Source organism: Enoplosus armatus, chromosome 7 (assembly GCF_043641665.1).
Source record: "Enoplosus armatus isolate fEnoArm2 chromosome 7, fEnoArm2.hap1, whole genome shotgun sequence".
Lineage (NCBI taxonomy): Eukaryota > Metazoa > Chordata > Actinopteri > Centrarchiformes > Enoplosidae > Enoplosus > Enoplosus armatus.
In genome coordinates, this window is record NC_092186.1 from 4,133,946 (window position 1) to 4,153,105 (window position 19,160).

At 40.5% G+C, this 19,160-nt stretch overlaps 1 protein-coding gene across 1 annotated transcript in view; it reads left to right on the forward strand.

Moving 5' to 3' along the window:
* LOC139288060 (inactive N-acetylated-alpha-linked acidic dipeptidase-like protein 2) overlaps positions 1-19,160 on the forward strand; it is a 395,466-nt gene that overhangs the window by 91,183 nt on the left and 285,123 nt on the right. The window contains 1 exon segment of the mRNA XM_070909308.1: positions 4,355-4,392. Within this exon segment, the coding sequence (XP_070765409.1) occupies positions 4,355-4,392 (38 nt within the window).

The following is a 19,160-nucleotide window of genomic DNA, read 5'->3' on the forward strand; positions in this document are numbered from 1 at the left end:
TAACTTATGTGTGTGTGATTTGGTTGTCTAATCACTCACTGTGACATTTATTTAATGTACTGACATTTCAGCTATGAGCTTTCATGAAGGTGAACCTACTTCTCAAGGAGGCACATGCACGATTATCCAATGCTACTGTGTCACATTTGAAATTACTTTTTTCCCCCCATTAGAGTCACAGTTTGGCCATCAGGTGAGCTCAGACCTCACCTGCCTGCTTACCACCTGTCATCAAGCGTGTATTTGTTTCACTTTTTTTTGTATTAGTTTCAGAATTATTTCTTGAAACCTCTTCTGAATGCAATCTAATACATATTTGACTGAAAATGTAAATTGTAATATATACCCACTGAATGGAAGCAAAGATTAATCATTAATGTTGGAAAAATAGAATACTATAACACGTGTCTAACGCAGTACAAGGGGTACCAGGATGAATTTGAGGGTTTACCAGATGATTAAATGAATCTCATATTTACAGCACACCATAGAGTGACAATAAGCCTCCTGTAGTTGTGTATAAATTACAAACTGTGAAAGTCTTATTTAATTGTTAATGCATGATATATATGTGAGAATAAAGTACAGGTCAGAGGATGTATTTCAACACATCCTTTTACATTCAAAGAGGAATTGTACAATGGCTTACAAGCTGTGACTTGCTTTTTTCATTCTTTCTGTTAAGTACAGTACATATAGGTTATAAAAGTCTTTTCAATAAATAAAACACCAGTTATCAATTTGTCCTTTTATATAGCAGGTATGCCAACTAAATGCTGCCTTACAATTCTTATTTTTGAAGAATAATTCCCTGCTTTCATTCTGAATGCCAAAGATGTTGATGATAATGTTTGCTGTTGTTTGCCAGGCGTGTTGAGGCAAGCTAATCACTCACTTTTGTGTATTTGAGGCCAACGTGCGAATTTACGTTGTAGTTATGTTAATTCAATTCAAAATTCAAAATACTTTATTTTTCCATCCAGGGGCAATTTGAGTCTCAACACATACACAGTTAATTTACACACAGAAAAAATAATCTAAAAATACAAACATGACAATGTTTGAAAGAGTTGAAATACAGCAGGATTAATGGCTCTATGGCTGTAACAATATCTATATAAGGCATATATTAAGTCAAAAAAATTTCATGTTCATTTTTAATTTTTGCCTTCTTTCCAATGAATCACTGAATTATTTCAACCAAAAAAATACTGTGGTGAAATTGTGGGTTCAAAAACATCACAGTGCCCATTTGAGTGTATGGTTTCCAGGTGTTTCATAGTCTCCTGTGTACGTCTTCAGTATTAAAGCACTGCAGTAAACCATTCATTCAAGCTGTGGCAGGATGAAGAATGAGTAAAGCTTTTTGAAGGAACTTCATGCTGTTAACATTAATTCATTTAGTTCAAGTGCTCGTACCTTATGAACCATATGTAATAATAAGGTAATGGAGGACTAGCAAGAGTCAATAGCTCAGGGTCACATGGACTGTAATGTGAATCAGATCTAGTTTGCAGTTCAGCAGTGGGAATGACAGGACTTGGAGCTACCGCAGGTCTTTTTAGACAGATTGTGTGTGTGATTTTGTCTTATCAGTACAGTTTTGGGTCAACATGGTTGCATTGGCTAGGCTGACTGGTTGTTGATTCCACATGAGGTGGGTGTGTGTTTATGCTTGTGGGTACTGGGCGGACCCAGTGGGGCATGCACCACATCCTGCTTCGCCCTCATCCCGCTAGCGATAGCTTTAGAGGGCGAAGCCTATATGACATACAACGTTAGAAACGGCCCTTGGCCTTTAAATACATTCCTCTCATTTTGTTATGCCTCTTTAGTTTTGCTGTCCTTACCTGTGTAGTCTTCTTTTTTTGTTTTAAAAAAGAGAAGAGGTTTAAAAATCTGCTGTGTGCCCGCTCAGACTCAGTCTTGCCTTCTAATCGCAGTCCTTAAAGACTGAAGAGGGAAATATCAATTACAAACCTTCAGTGTGCTGCCAGGCGCATTAAAAGGTGAAACGTGGCAGCTTTGAAATAAAGTTATTACTGAGGCAGCCGTTTCAGCGCTTAAGAGTAAAAATTAATAATCGAGCCTGTCGCTACAGAAGGAGGAAAAGAAGAAAAGAAAAAGGTTTCTCCTTTTTCTTTTAGAGATGAAAGACAGCCACAGGTTAGGCCACGGCGAAAACCGTTTCATTTGGCCCATCGTCTCATCTCCAACTTGAAAGCAGGCCTCTTTTGTTCTTTTTCATCTCCCCTAACCCTCCACCTCACACACGCCCACTCTTCTTTTCTTTTTTTTCTTTCTTTCTTTTACTTACCCTTTGCATAATTACAACACAGATATTTCTGTGAGGGCCTTCCACCATTGCTTGGATTTACAAATGCCCTGAAAGAAAGTGAATCATAAGGAGCAAAATACATTTAACATAAGAAATGTTGAATTGCACATGGATATTTTTCAATGATTGGTTGTTTGAGCTAACTTGTCTTCATTCAGTGGGGGAAAAAAAAGAGCAAGGGGTTCACTAATGCTCACATTTCTAATCTTTATCTTTCAGCCTGCCTTTATTTTCAGAATCTGCACCGTTTCTCTCTCAATGCCTCTCTCTTTCAGAGTGTGCCTTATTTTCAAAGTAGTACTAAGGGCATTTGCTGCACTTGAGTAATCAATAAATAAAAACCCCTTCACTTCACCGCTCTTTTTTTAACCTACGTAATTCCCAACGCAGTACCTCTGTAACAGAACAGCAAGACCTTGCTCAATCCAGGGAAAGCCCACGCACATTTATAATTAATAAGTTCCATTTTTACCTCTCTGGAGTCTAATAGTTGCTATTTTTCTAAGTAGGCAAGAGTGTTGAAAGAAAAAAAAAAAAGACAGGATTACTGGACATCAACAATGTCTGGAACTCAGTTGCCTCACCCCAAGAAGGGAAGAAGTAGCCATGCTAGCAGTGATGCTCAAGGGATTGCACTGTTGGTCAGTCAGTCCACCACCTTGTTCCTGACCGAAGTAACTCAACAGCTGATGGACGGATTGCCATGAAATTTTGTACAGATGGACATGATCCCCAGAGGATGGATCCACCATGAGGTTTACATTTTTGTTTTTTGGGGGAATTATTTCCACAATTATTTGTTGGATTGCCATGAAATTTGATACAAATATTTGTGGTTCCCAGAGTGTGAGTTGGTGACCCCCTTACTATTTTTGTAATAATAAGTGTCCCTCTAGCAAATCATAGAAAGTCAAACTTTGTATTTACCCAGTGAAGTAAAATTTGGTACATTCATTCAGTTTTGTGATCTGATGACTTTTCATTTTTGCGCCACAAGTAGGTTGACATTTTTGGTTCAGTGTGAAACTATTGGATGGATTGCCATGAAATGTGGTACATACATTCATGTACCTCATAGGCTGAATTGTAATAACTTTGGTGATACCCGGATTTCTTTATGCAGCGCCATCATCAGGTCCAAATATGAATTTGTCCAGTACTTGGTTGATGACCAAATGCCTGCAAAACCAACCACCTTTATTCCTAGAAATGACTTATACTACAACTACAACAGAAAAATAAGTTTTAAAGAAACGAAATGACTAATATTTTGTTAAATTTGATCAACATGAGGAGGATATGTTTTAATGAAAATTGCAATATGTTCTCACTGAACATAGGGGGAAGATTGTGGGTTTGTTTGATTATTAAAAAAGTCCATGCTGAGTAAGAAAGGGTTTGGAGAAAAAAGGAAGAAAAACAGCCAATTTCAATCTGTTTTTCAACGATATTGTTTTAACAATCTGAAATGGATTAAGAATAACATACCTGTTTTTTGAGTAACAAGTTCAACACCGTTTGAAACCGTTTCACAGTCAGCTCTGAGCTCCCCTCACTTCCTTTTCATTATCTTTCCCCCCCATCATGCATTTTTTCTCTTCCATCTTGCAGTCTGTATATATTAGTTGCTCTCACACACACTTTTTCCCTCTCACACACACACTGACAGAAAAGCACATTTACCCACTTTGTCCATCTGCAGGATGTTGGGTATTCACTGGCACACTCTCCCAGCCTTTATCTGTGCTATTTTCAGAGGGAGAGCAGTAAGTGAAGTATTGTGAGAGGTGATACAAAAGCTTCCTCCTCAAGGGAGGAGAGAGGGAGAGAAGCAGAGGAGAGAGTTTGTAAAGTATTCTGCTGACTGCTCACCCCCTCCTCCCCCACTCCGCCTCTCTGACTCTTTCCAGGCTCCTAGAGAAGCCACTTCATATGCTTGGAAAAAAAAAATTGTTTTCACCGTATTAAATAATGCAGGTAGTCCACGATTCACCCATCTCTCCGTTCTTTTTTCAGGTCATTTGAAACGCCAGATCCGCTCCAGCACATTATCCGTGAGTAACAAATGTGACACATTATCATAAATACATTGTCTGTTTTACTCCTATCTATTACAATACTGAAATAACCCAGTAGAGATCCAACCAATAGGCAGTTTGTGAATGGGTTTATGCTTCCTGCGCTAAACATTTGAAGGTATTTTGCAAAGGAAAATGCTCAGAAAAGAATGCATTGCACATTCCTGTTTGATCTGGAGCATGTAGCAAAACAACTGGGTGGGTAATATGAGCAAGGAGCGGCACAAAAAGCTCCACCTTTAGAGGAAAATACCATAGCAATGACTAAATAGCATCAAAGAGGCAAACCAAAAAGAGCAAAACCACTTAAAAATACAACTAGTCATCAATTAATTAACGACAAAGCAAAGGAATCTTTGGCTCAGAGGAGGGGGCATGAGTGCATTGTATGTTTAAGAGCAAGGGGATGCACATTTTCTGGGTAAAAATAACATAAACCTTATCTGATGTTGTTTTTTTAACATTGCCTCTCTGCCCACGTCTTAAGTTCTCTTCCCTGTTTATAGGAAATTATCAAAATCCAAGGTAGAACTGGTCCGTCTTACTTTGCCTACAGGCAAAATACTGTAACGCTCATCAGTGGCAGATCAATGGCTGAACAGCCTCTCAAGCTGCCTGGCCGTGGGTAAAGTGATGTATGCTTCTGAAGGACACCGACAAATATTCCAAAAATTCCATTTCAGTTTATGCATGAGGGAATGATTTTTGTTTTCTCTGTGTATCAATATCTATTTATATTTGCCTTTTGTGTCCTTGTTTAGACGTATTTAAATAGATTACCATGCAGGCAGTGGAAACACATATACATGTTCAAATAAGTTCTCTAATGATCAGAATCAGCTTCATTGGCAGGGTATCTGTACACATACAAGCAATTTCCATTGCTCTCAAATCATGTGCGTCAATGTGACACATGACGACCAACACTAAATAATTGAATTTGTTTGGGAATATTTTAAAAAATAAGGATTTGGTGCATTTGCATTGGCGGCAGCAGGACAGTGCAGGTGGGACTGACTCAAAATGAACTGCAGTGGCCTACAGTTCATGGTAGTGAAGAAACATGGAACATGTAAGAATATTAAAGGCTCGACAAGACACCTACATGTGACTACCAAGACGTATCCCTATGCCAGAGAAAAAGCGTAGAGAATATCCTACCAAAAAGAAAATAGCAACTTGATTTGACTAACTGAGACTAGCTAACGGCTCACATTAGCTTCAGCTAAACTTTGGAATGCATTTGCATTGAACAAAGGAGGTAGATTTTGCTTCCTACCTCAGGCTCATTTAGCACAGTCTGGTCTGTCCAACATGCCATAGTGCTTTTGCAACTGATGGTCTTTCATTGAGTTTGTTGTGCTTATTTGCAATGCTATTGTAAAAAAAAAAAAAAAGGATGAGCAAACTTCACCTGGAACTGTCATTGTTCCTTTGTATGAATCAACAATATGACGTGGATTCAGCAGGCATTTTGGCATTTGACAGTGACATCTCCACAACTCAGTAATAGTAGCTGGTAACACAGCTTATTTCGAGACCTTTCAGCACCCCCCCCGCATCGACACGCAGCAATTTGGGAGTCTGAAATGTCCACACTGTTTCCCAGTGGTGTCATAGATGGCTTTGTCTATGACTGCATTGTCAGTATGTGTCAGTGTGTGTACACGTATGATGGCTACCCACAGTGCATCTGCTTGACTGCTCCGTTTGATTGCTCACTCCACTAGCACTCTGGGAAATGTTAATGGAGGGCAGTTAATGCGTCAGATACAGTTCACCACCATCTGTACTCGACCCACCATCATCCTGATGGAGAGATGGATAAAAGAAAAGGTGAAGAGATTTACCAAGTAGAGTAGAAAAGGAAGTCGAAGAAAGTAAAGAACACCCACTGCTGTATTGACGCAGTCTGCTTAATTGCATTTCTGGGTTCTTATACTTATTTGTATGTGTGTGTGTGTGTGTGTGTGTATGTGTGTGAGTGCACAAGCATCGTGTTTTTGAAGACTGAAGTGTGCACTGGTGCTTAAAGTATTTGCATCTCTATGTGAAGAAGGTGTGAAGCAGACAGACAGTCAGGTACATCTTGTCCAATGGCCCGTCTACCACTTTGGCTACTGTTGCTCTGTCACGGTTATCACACACACACACACACACATACACACACACACTGCTCGCTCTGTTGCTTTCCTGACCTGAGATTGCTGTGTGCTGCTGTTCACATCCAGAGAAGCATTGGGCCGTATACAAACACACACACACACACACACACACACACACACACACACACACACACACACACACAAACACACACTCACATACACCATGATTTATGGCTTCCAATACAGTCAATAAGAGCCATGGCCAAGATGAAGGACTTGCTAGCAGGACACACACACACACACACACACACACACACACACTGTTGTCCATTACCTAAGTGCACTGGAGTTAGCTGCTTTCCACATAGGCTCTCTTTATTACGTTCCTGTTTAATGCCACTGTTGCCGCTGCTGCTTCATGTGAAAAACTAAAGGTGTATATAACCCGTTTACAGTATATAAGATGGCATGTGAATAGGTGCACGACATACTCTTTCCAGGGACGGCGGTATATTAATTATGCCATTTAGAAATCTTAGGAGTGATTCTAAAAGTAATAATTACATCTCTCCCTAATGCTAATGCAACAGGACTTTTATGAGGTGAAAGGAAAAAACAACGGTTCAGGTGTGGCTTACAGTCCCACATAACTCAATGTATGATGGGAACCATAGTGCCAACAAGTCAACATTTCAATTTGTCCAATATCATGGTTTATGACCATATTCCTGCAAAATTAATATTATTCCCATCAGCCTCTTTAAGAGCAAGGGGGTGCACATTTGTGTTTGGTGCTAATTACCAAATGTTAGCATGCCTAGATTGTGAGTTGGGTAAACATTACCTGCTAAAATGCAACCTGTTAATTGTCATTGCAAGCATGTTAGCATGTTGACGGAATCATTTACTTCAAAGCACCAACAGCCTCTCAGAGCTGCTAGCATGACTGGAGAGTCTTAGTCTTGTTTGTCATTGCTAAGACTCAGAATGCCCCATCAACATGATTCTTATTTTCCTAGAGCACCAATATGTTCCTCAATCCAGATATTTACTGTGGATGCATAAAACCTCTTGAACATGTATTGTACCACTGACATGCCAGATGATAGAATTTGCGAATAACCTAATTTATTCTGATATCCTCTGCATCTACATAACCTGAAAGTGAGTATAGACTACTTTCACCTCTCCTATATTCTCTTTCCCAATCTACTTTTCTTATTGCCCCTCTTTTTCTCTCTTCTCTTGTCTTGTATCCTCTTTTTCTCTCTTCTCTTGTCTTGTATCCTCTTTTTCTCCCACCTCTGCTCACTGACTTTTGTTTGCCTAATAAAAACAGCAGTATCTCTTAGCTTGGAAATAAAATCAACTCTTTTTTTAGAGTGACACAAGCTGTGCTTTCACATAAAACAGCGGTCAATTAGACTTAAGACGCTGAGCCTCTTCCTGCCATAAAACATGGATAACAATGAGCAAACTAAGAACAAGAAGCAAAGACACTTTTCACTTTTTAAGGTTTTCATTGTGGTGGTTGCTTATTCAAATGGCTCCCATATTAACTTGCTTGTTGATGGGGATTACAGAAGGTCTAGTATTTCTAGCTAATTAAGTGCAAGCAGGTACCATTTAGAGTTAGAGATATATACTATAGCAGTGGTTTCCATGATGCGACCATCCTAATTACTTTGGTGATCCCCTGACTTTTCATCATGCCCACATCAGGCCATATTTTTCACTTAAATATCTCCACATCTGCACAATGGACCGGGACAAATTTGATACAGACATTCATGGTTCCCAGAAGATGAAGTCTAACAACTTTGGTGATCCCCTGACTTTCCTTCTAGCACCACCATGAGGTGAGAGGAGAAAGGCCTTAAGTTGTCTTAAGTTGAACTACTCACAACTTGCAATATACATTGAGTTGAGAAGATATGTATGAGTGGAACATTTTAAAGTTGAAAATTAAACTTGCCAGTGCTCAATAAAATATGTCTGTAGCATCAAAAACTGAAATGAACTGACAGGTGGCATCAGATTGTGGGTTGTAAACTTGTTGACCTATTCTTAGCGTCAAATTTCTTGGTATTGGTACTGAAACTCAGTGGTCCTATTGACACTAGTAGGAAAAAAACTTCAACCAATCTAGTCACAAACCAAAAGGATTTGGAACCACTGCCATCTTGAAGGTCCCTGAACTGATTGTAATATTAAGAACAGCAGTAGTAGTAGTAGTAGTAGTAGTAGTAGTATTAAGCTAACAGTAGAAATAGAAGAACAAGTAGTGGTGGTGGTGGTGGTAGTTGTAGTATGATTCAGCTCCACATGTGACAAAGTGTCTGCTCTTGCCTTGAGGTAACGCTGTTAGCACTGTAATGTGATTAGAAACACACTGGATTCTCATGTGACACAACAAGAAACACTCCTGATGTGTGTGTGCGACGGACCACAAGTGAATCTTAAGAAGACTTTGTGAGAGTGTACTGTAGGGTGGATCAAGTTCTCCTTTTCTTAAGCCGGACGGTGACGACTTGTCCTGAGCAGCCTGACCTGCAGCTTACCCCTCCCATCAAACTGGCTTAACTGGAGAGGCTCACTGGAAAGATGAGGCCTGGTTGTAGCCTGGTAACGCAGGCAGACTGACAGATCAACATGCAGCAAGTCTACAGCTTTTCATTCTGCAGGTCAGCCATGTTCATTGCTGTTTCCTAATGCTCATTCACTCAGATCTACATTTGGCTGCATGTGTTATTTATTCAGTGACTTCAGTTATGAGTTCTGCATGAGAGACTACTAGCATGAAAACAATCATAATCAAGATTAACAAGAGTAAGAATAATCAAATTATAACAAGTGGATTGGTTTGATGTATTTATTTTAGTGTCTTGCACCACATGGTGTCCATCAAAAGTTCCAATTTACATGGCCTGGGAACCAGACAAATCCGCAAGCTCGTGTTTTATTTGCTCTGTTGGCCTGATGATGTCAACAAATCCCTTGAAAACACAGAAACCCACAATGTCTTAGTCCATCTCTCAATACTTCAATACGTTCTGACTTCCCTACCCTGTCTATGGGACTTCTTTGAAAAGTGGTCAAAGATTGGACAAAGAGAGGTTGTGCTTTAGCTCCATTTGTTAGTTTTATCCCTAATGTTTCTTTCTCTCACACACTGTGTGACACTCTGGGCTACAGTTTGAGTCCAGAGTCTCAGAGGCAGAACTGTCCTGGATGCATGAATAATATGGTCGGTTGAGTAAAACGACCGTGGCTGATCCAAATACCTCAGTGATTATTATAATTATTGCTTTTATTTATACATATTTATTGAGATATATATGTTTACACTGCATTTCAAGAGGCGCAAGGCTTCATAACATCAGCTACCCCTTTCTTGCTGCTTGCCTTTATCCGCTTCAGTCAATGATGACAAGTCAGTGATGTTGGTTGGGTTGGTTTCACTCATTGATATTATTTCTGCCTCTGGAGGATCTGTCTGTGAGAAATGTTTTGAGGATAATATACTGTAAAAGCCTTCACTTGGTGTAGATTTTAGTAAAAGTGGTGTATATTTTTATGAAATGTTGTGGAAATCATTGTAATTTGGCTCACTAGTCACTACATTTATCTTCAGTGTGTTTGAGAGGAGCACAGCCTCATCTGATGTAGAAAATATAAAAAGCGAGGACCATGACCAAACCTAAATAGTCTATGGAAATGGAAAGTGAAAACTCGGCACTAAAGTAGACCACAGACTTATTCTATTGTATCAGAGAGAGAGAGACAGGAAGAGAGAGAGACTGATTTGGTGTACCTCGGAGAGTGTGTCGGGCGCTGATTCTGCCTTTTCCCATGGCTGGGTTATCTGTGCAGCGTAATAAATGGAGTCAGATGAAGTTAAGTTGAGATGAATGGAGACGAGTTCAGGATTCCGCACACAGGCCTTATCATCACTTGAGTATGAAGGTGGCTATTAAACAATGCCTTCACCATAAGGCGTACAGGAAGAGACCTTTGGTGATTCAACAGTAAGATTGCTCTTCATTTAATAGTGTCACAGAAACCCACTTATTCACACCTATGTTTTCTGTTAATAGAGCAAGATAAGGCAAATCTTTGGTCACTATAAAAACACATTTAAGAGTTCCTCAACTGAAACGGTTCTGTTTTTGGAAAAGACTTTTGAAGCATCCATCAGCTTTTGGATGTTGTGGCAGCTCTTTCACTTTCTCCAGCCATGGCCACAACAGCTGAAGGCCAAGGTTGTCCAGGAAAGTGGGATGCTTCTCAGATCTTTTGGCTTTCCAAATTGGAAATTTGGCCAGGAAAACTGGCACGTTGACAGCAGCAAGGGTCAAGGCACTTTTTAGACACCAGAAAAACTAATACAAAAATAACAAATAGTTGAGGAAAAGCAGAGTGTTGAGTGCTTAATTTAAATTAGACAGGGTGTAATATAGTCCCAGGTCTCTAAAGACTAGCCAACATGTTATTCCAAACTGAAAATCAGAAGAATTACAGGTGGAAGCCATGTGAGTGAAGTATTTGTCCAATCAAATGAAGCTTCCTTCATGAGAAAGACTGAGTAAAGTATTGTACTGGAAAGATGGAGGGGCATCTCACTATTTCAACTGAAATGAGAAGCTAAACTGTCGGATAGCATTGCAGGATAGCACATGTACTCTAGTTTAATGGGCTACTTAATCAGAATCAGGGCCTATGATGCTCTCAAGGTGGGCCAACACCAGGATTTCATGACCACAGACGTCAGGGCAACTGGCCTGTAGTTATTGAATCCTTTGGTAAAGGGTTTCTTGGGGACCGGATGATTGTGGAGCGTTCGAAGCAGGAGGGGACTTCACACAGCTCCAGTGATCTGTTTGGAGATTTGTGTGAAGACAGAGTCCAGCTGGTCAGCGCAGGCATTCAGACAGGAGGCTGACATGCCGCCTGGGTCTAGTTTCCTCCGGATCTTCTGTCTCCGACACAGCTGACATAGCCTCTTCACAGTTCCTGAGTCTGGGGTGGAATCCTGGTGATATGAGGTGTGTCACTTGCATTTTGTTGCACTCAGTTCTTGAGTGTTGGTGATGATGTTGTGGAGCACGTTGCTGGTAAATGTCTATCTTTAATTGTAATGTCTTTTTTGTTGTGGTTGTTTTTGTCTGACTGTTGCCACAGACACAAAGAGAATTCCTGAAAAGGATAATAAACAAAACATGTTTCTGGACTGGATGGACCTCACGTCTGTAGGCCTCCCACCTTGATCAAACAAAGCTACCTGAGTTTAGTTGTAAACCAGGGTTTGAAAACAGGCCTGTAATTCCAGCTTTGCCTCATTGGGCCATCTCCTCACAGTCTTGAGGTTTGCTCAGTTAAAGTCCTCAAGAACAATGAGCAGGGGGTCTGGATGTTTGTGGTCTGTCAAAGTTATCTGGTCAGGTGTTGTAACGCTTAACTAACACAGGCTTTAAACACCGACCAGAGTAAAGGAGGAAAACTCCTGCAGTGAATAAAAGGGTTTACAGTGAGTAAATAAGTGAGTACATGTTTTCCTTAACACTGTGACATCACAACACTGTGACATCACAACAACCTTTGTTTTTGTAGAAAACTATTTCCCTTCATCTCCTCACATAGAATTGGCAACTTCCCAATCATGTGAGTGACAAAATATCTTTCCAAAAGTAATTCTATTTCAAAATGCTATTTCTAGATGTAATTAATCATTTCCTGCTTGTGATTAGATTTCAATACCAAAACATTTGGACCAAAAGGGTAAAAGTAAATGTTCAGTTTATGAGGGTTAGGCGCTCTTCCACATGTAGATCCACTCCATTTTAAACCGATGCGACAGGTGTTTTTTTGCATAAAGAGACCAGGCCTTCATCTGACAAGAGCGACAGTGAGTGCAATCAATTAGCAGTCTGAAACAATCAGCAAAGCATACTCGCAGCACTGTGCTGGAACAGTAGTTTCTCATAATTGGTACACTGTCCTCCCACTGATATGATGAACAACCATGGTTTTTCTGGAAAAAAAATAAAGTCTCTAATATTTTCCTAAAGTGGGATCAGCGCCACTTCAAATGAAACTGAAGAGCGTGTTTGTGAGACACAGAGAGGGAGATAGAAGGATGGAGGAGATATAGTGAAATATATAGTGAGGGAGGGAGGATGTTCAGTGTGTGGCTCATTAACTCAGTAGATGTAATCAGTGGGAGGGAGAAAGACATTTTGCCATCGATTAACGAGCTGCACGGGTACTATAACGGTGGAGCCATATTGTATGTGCTGCACTGGACTTCACGATTTTAAACTGTTTTTGGTTGCTGTAACTTGAAATGTTTCTTTTTAACTGTGTTACACAATACTGTTTGTCCAAAGTCAGCTCACTTTATCTTTGTTTGGCCCAGCCACAGTGGAGACCTACTGCGAAAGTTTGCGCTTATTAACTTTCCTACAGGATGCGAGTGATTCGCTTGTTAAGGCATTGCAGTCGACAGCACGTCAACACGCCCGTGCCTATTGTTTCCTGTGTGAAATCCCACACACCGCCGGCGTCTTCCACGCATGTTAACTACACTACTTTTATCATATTTGCTCCCCAGGTCGACACGTCCGCTGCTCTGCCTTGAGTACTACTTCTGTCTGTATGGTGCGACCATTGCGTATGGAGCATGTGTGCTACAGGCGTTGATAAACGATGCAATGGTGCATGATGCGCTCAGTGGAGTTTCACTGCTAGGCATCCTCAAATGCAACAGAAAAGTGGCCGAGTTAGAAAAAGAAGCAAGAAAAGGGAACATGGCTAAGCAGCCACAACAAACATTTGAAATCTTGGCACAGGCCAAAAGAGAAAAAGTGAAAATGATCAGGACTGCAACTATCTTCTTTGTTTATTGTTCAGTGATATATTCTTTTTCTTTTTGGATTAATGGTTATATAAAGGTAAAGAATTCCCTCCATAATTCCTCAGAGCTCAAGGTGATGTCTTCACATGTTCATCAACTTGTCTGTCAGTTTAAACCCAAAGGTGTTTTATTTACAATGATATAACGAACGGCAGGGAATCCTCACACTGAAGAAGCTGGAACCAGAGTAGGTTAGACATTTTTGCTATCATCAGTATTATCAATGGTGATTAAACAACTAATCAATTAGTTGGTGGGGTACCAGCAGTGTCACCTTTATCATCTATCTTTATTGTGAAACTGTGTACCATGAGTACTGCAGGGGAAAAATAAAGATTTAAGTAAAAATGCAGTTCTTTTATGGCCTTGAGTTTAAAACATAACAGCAGTAGGAATAAAATTTACCATGGAATATACTGTATACTGAAGTATACAATATTTGCCAAATCCATAAATACAGTATGAGCATATGCAGTGAAAAGATTTTTAAAAAAGCATTGCAGTGCGTTTGTACAGTACAGCATGCATCTCCAACACAGAACAGCCATATGGGACACATTACAGTCCCACCGTGTGGTGTCGTCAAACTGACAGGACTCAGTGATTTAGCCCTGCTGGAAGTGGATGGATCCATGCTTACCTTCAAAGTCATCTGTCTCCCGGCTCCGTGAGAGTCTAAACGCCCCCGGGGACACAGTACAGCATGTTGGCCATTCAAGTACCTCTCAATTACTGCTTTTAATTTCCCTTCCACTGCCGGTCCGTCTCCATTAGCTGTGACACGTCTCCGAGATGTGAGCCATATAGGAGCTTTTTGTAGTCGTCGCCATAGTCCCTGTCTGCTGCAGAGGTTTTGGTAAAACTCTGTGTGTTTGCATATCTCAGTGAAGACAGACTGTGAGGGTGTGAAACTGAGTTTAAGGAGGCGTTACACTGCCGCCAATCTGTGTGGCAATTTCAAACTAAATAATTTGGATTTAATGAATTAGTTAGTTATTTTGTTTGAATAAGTTATTTCCTTTAATGTACGGTTTATTATATTTATTTATTTTTACTTCCATCAGGTTGTGATGTCACAACTATACAGTCGCCGCACTCAGCCACGCCCCCAGCAGGTCATCTGCTCCAGGTACAGCACACCCACCAAGTACAGGGACGCTCATCCACCCGCTCAGTCTGTCTAAGTTATTCAACCGCTCTGCTCAGGACTACTCTTCAAGTTTTTGTAGGTTGTTCAGTTCGTCTAAAACGGCTCGTTTCAGACAGACGGTGAACTCAGGGGCTGCATGAAGGGCCAGGAGAAGATGAATATGGACTGTTTTGAACTGTGAATCATGCAAAGCTGCTCTAGTGGTGTCCCAGAATAAAAATATAGAGCTGAAATGAGCGTAATATGGGGCTTTTAAATGGGTGGAAATCTGATGTTCAAATTAGCCTGTTGAATGCCACAATTGTGGCCCATCCTGACACATGGACTTGCACAGTGATATCATCAATTGATTTTGGTCCCATACATACGCTGAGTCAGTGCATTGAACAAATCACTGATTGATTGTGCCAAAATTCCCCCAAGTTAAACAAAGATAAAACATAACTAATTGTTATAGGTGCCACAGAAGAACACATGAAGACAGTAGCCACCTGAATTTCATTACAGTACATGAAGACATTTACAAAATCAGATTACTATCACCTTAAAAATAATGGACCTATGCCTCAACAAGACTCCAAGGGATTCCTAAATACATTTTGTGTTTATTCAGAGTACCACAGATAGGGGGTTGACGTTTTGCTCTCAGGCCCCCTAGTGGGTTAACCTTGCCATGACCTGACACACTGATGTTAAAGTCCCTCAAGCTGCAGTCTGCTTTTACTCTTTACTTGTGGTCAGGGGAATCTTCCTGATGCTAGAAACTACATTCGCATTTTAGGTATTTTGTTTTTTCTCCTCTCTTAAGCACAATGCAACACTTACTGTGGTGAAACAAGGTCAGCACAGTAAAAAGAAAAGGTGCAACAAAATACTCCTATCATCTCAGATAGTAGATTGGACGGTGCTGGGTGAAGAAACAAGAAGGTGAGAAGGTGAATCACTTTTTCATCATTATTTTCTAGTATTTCTGAAATGTGGCGGTCATGAATTTGAAAATGAGGTTAGCTTCAGAAAAGAAAATTGACTTAAACTGCTCATGAGCTCAATTGAATCATGAAAAATTAGAGAAATAAGATTCCTTCCCAGCAGCTCTCTCTGGGTTGCTGGGATACTATATGTCTCTGTACACACACACACGCGCACACACACACACACACACACACAAACACTTAAAAATGTCTAAACAGATGCTCTCATACACACAAAACAATCACATTAGGTTTGGTCTGGCAGTCAGAGGCTGCCATGTTTTTGTTGCTGCCTGTTAGGGAACATGTATACAGAAGTCCTCTCTCTCTCTCTCTCTCTCTCTCTCTGTCTCTCTCTCTCTCTCTCCTCTTGATATGCCCTCAGGCTGATTTGGCAGCAGAGTGACCAAATCCCTCCTATTAGGAGTCATCCATAGCATGTTTGGGCCTTTTCTGACATTGCAATTTTCCACACAAACAAGGAAGGAGACGAGTACAAGAAAAAGATTATGCTTTAAGAACACTTCCTTGGCCTGTCAGCATGGAGTATGCGTAATATGTGTGTGTGTGTGTGTGTGTGTGTGTGTGTGTGTTTGTTCTGCTGCGTTGGTGGTTTGGTGGCAGTGGTCCACTCATTTTTAATCTCTGTCAGTTTTGCTCCGCAGGCACCGTGGTCACGCACAATCTATTCAAGTCTGCGCCATGTCACACACATGTACGCGAACACTCACACTCGCAGCGTATCTCTGCCGCTCAGCGCTGTGCCATTTGGTGAGTGGTCACAGAGCGTAGACACGGGAGGCAGCCAACTGTGTCTCTCATGTTTGGGCGTCACAGTCACCGGGTTCTTGTTCAACTACTGCTTACAAATTGCTGATAAGCAGCGCCAACAGGTGACGGGGCATCTACACACAGCTGCCGCCACTGGTTTGAATGCAGAGAGAAATTAAGTGACAGTTAATGACTCCTGATTTAAAGGGAAACGCTAAGCATAGGATCCATTCATGTTCATGTGTCAGAGCTGAGCGATCTTTCTCGTGCATCATGCACTTAAGAATACATGATTCTAGTGCAGTGGGTGGATACAAAAAAGACAAAAAAGCCTAATATTAGCTGCGCCCAGTTTTTCAAATGTGATAATTCGCTGCTTTCTCTGTTTTATATCCTTGTGAATTAAATACATTTTGGCTTACAGACTGTTGGTTGGACAATACAAGCAATTTGAAGACATAACCTGTCACCTTTCTGGGCTGAGGCAATTGTGAATGTCATCATTCACAGTTTTCTGGTGTGTTATAGACTAACGATTAATTGAAAGAAATAAAAAAAATCAGTAACAAAAAAAGCATCAGTTGCAGCCTTAGAGCCAACAACATGTTTTTTATCAGCTTCACTTCAGATGCCACATGACAGGTGCACACAGAGCACATAAGCACATGGCGGTTATAACTCTAGGTGCCTACTATCATCCATTACAGTTAAGTCATGTTTATTTCATGTTTGGTTTTGCGTGAGATATCTCAACTATTGTCTTATAACTTATGATAAAATGTGGTACAGACATTCATGTTCCACACAGCATGAATTGGAATAACTTTGGTGACGCCCTAAACTCTCAACTAGCATCGTAATCGGGTCAAACTTTACTTTAGCTCAAGACTAAATACCTGCAAAACTGATTACATTTCCATCACTGCTGTTCCTAAGTACAGCCTCACAGAGCCGCTAGCATGGCCATTGTTTAATGTGGCGAACACCACCTTTCTATGGACCTCAGTTATGTTGAGGTGCAAAAGGTTCATCTTAAACCCTGGACAAATAAAACCTAAACTATCTGCAAGGCTAGATACCACATCTAGTGAGTTGTGATTTAGGTAAACTTGAGGGAAATTGGGACATTATTCAAATTTGTGTCCCTTGATTGTAAGTTAGTCTTATTAGAAAATTGTTATTTTACATAAAATGTGCTTCCTGAAGTTGTCAAGGGTGTAATTCATCCTAATAGTATATAATAATATGTGGTTTTGGTAGGCACAAATGTGATATGACTCATGAAGTGAAATGAAGACATGTGTATTGTGGTGATATTTGTTTGAGTGATGCATTTACAACACTATGAATAGCCTTCGGATGTATTAGAAAGCAGTATCTAGTATTTAGCTAACTATTACCCTGAGTATTTATCAATCTCATATCTAATGTATCATAATAAATTAAGTGACATCTAGCCTATTGCTTAGATTGTACACCTCCTTGATTTGAGGTGATTCTTCATTAAATATTTAATATTATGTAGACTGGGAACAGATAAGCAGATTTACCAATTTACTCTTAATTGTTTGCGTTAAATGCTCCAAGGCTGCAAATTACAAGAAAACAATCCTATTAAGCTCGGGCCAAATGAAAAACAATTTGTTTGGATTTTCACCTTTAAAATGCTGATAATGACTCTGAAATGATTAATGCTTGCAATTTAGCTTCTGTGCCTAACAGAACGGCTCGATGCTCCACAGAGAATGAGAACTGAGGGAGTGAAAGGGGGGAAAAATAATAAAATAAAATGAAATGGTTCTAAATTGGAAATTTCCAGAGAGAGGAGAGAACTGAAGGCTGAAAGCAATTAATGGAATCAGAGGACAGTCTCTGCGGCTTCTTGAACTCTGATTAAATGTTCTGATTGCCATCACTCCCTGAGAGGGAGATCCATAGCTGCCTGTACTGTAACGTGTCCTATTGGTAAATCCATTATCCTCAGAGACAGAGAGGTGCTTTTAGACAAACACTCTTAAGGACATTGTTTAAGATCAAAGGGTAGTATTTCACAGATACTCAACGGCTACCAGGCCTTTCTGTCTGGATCCACCGCTGCTCCAGGCTGGTGGGTTGCAAGGCGTTTGCCAGCAGTGTTCCTAGACAGGCGTTATGCTGAGGTTCGACATTTCAAGATAGCAATGCTTGAATCTATTTGTCCAATCGTCTGTCCGTCTGTGTTTCAGGCAATCACAGTTGCAGTAGCTGGCCTTCCCTGGGGCTTCCACCATGAATGCAATCTTGAGCTAACAATAGATACAGGCTGATGAAATTTTCATGACCCAGCAAATGTAGGAAATGGACAGTAGTGTGGTTTTAGGTACCCGGGACAGTACTGATGGAGGGAGGGATGTGGAGAAAGAGGAGTTGAAGACTTGTAATACTTGCCTGAAGAGAGACATTCAGCAGGAAGGCCCAATTACACATCATTTCATTACTTTCTCTCAGACCGAGGAAGCTTTGAACCTTCCCTACAATCCCAATAGGTTTCACTGCATCTACTGGCTACTCAACAGTCCAGTATACCCACCACACCATTATGATGCAACGCTTGCTTCCATATCTGTTCAAATTCAGCGAGAGCAACAGCAAAGACCACACTCAAACCCACATTTCTGAGTGCCCAGTGCATGCATTAGTTTGTTTACTAATGCATGCACTGGGCACTCTCAGAAATGTGGGTTTGAGAAGAAAGAAAAAAAAAACAAAAGCCCACTTTGTTTTCACCCTTTTAATTGTTGTCAGCGATGCAGGAAGTTGGGGTGTATCCCAGGAGCCACTGGGTGTAAGGCAGG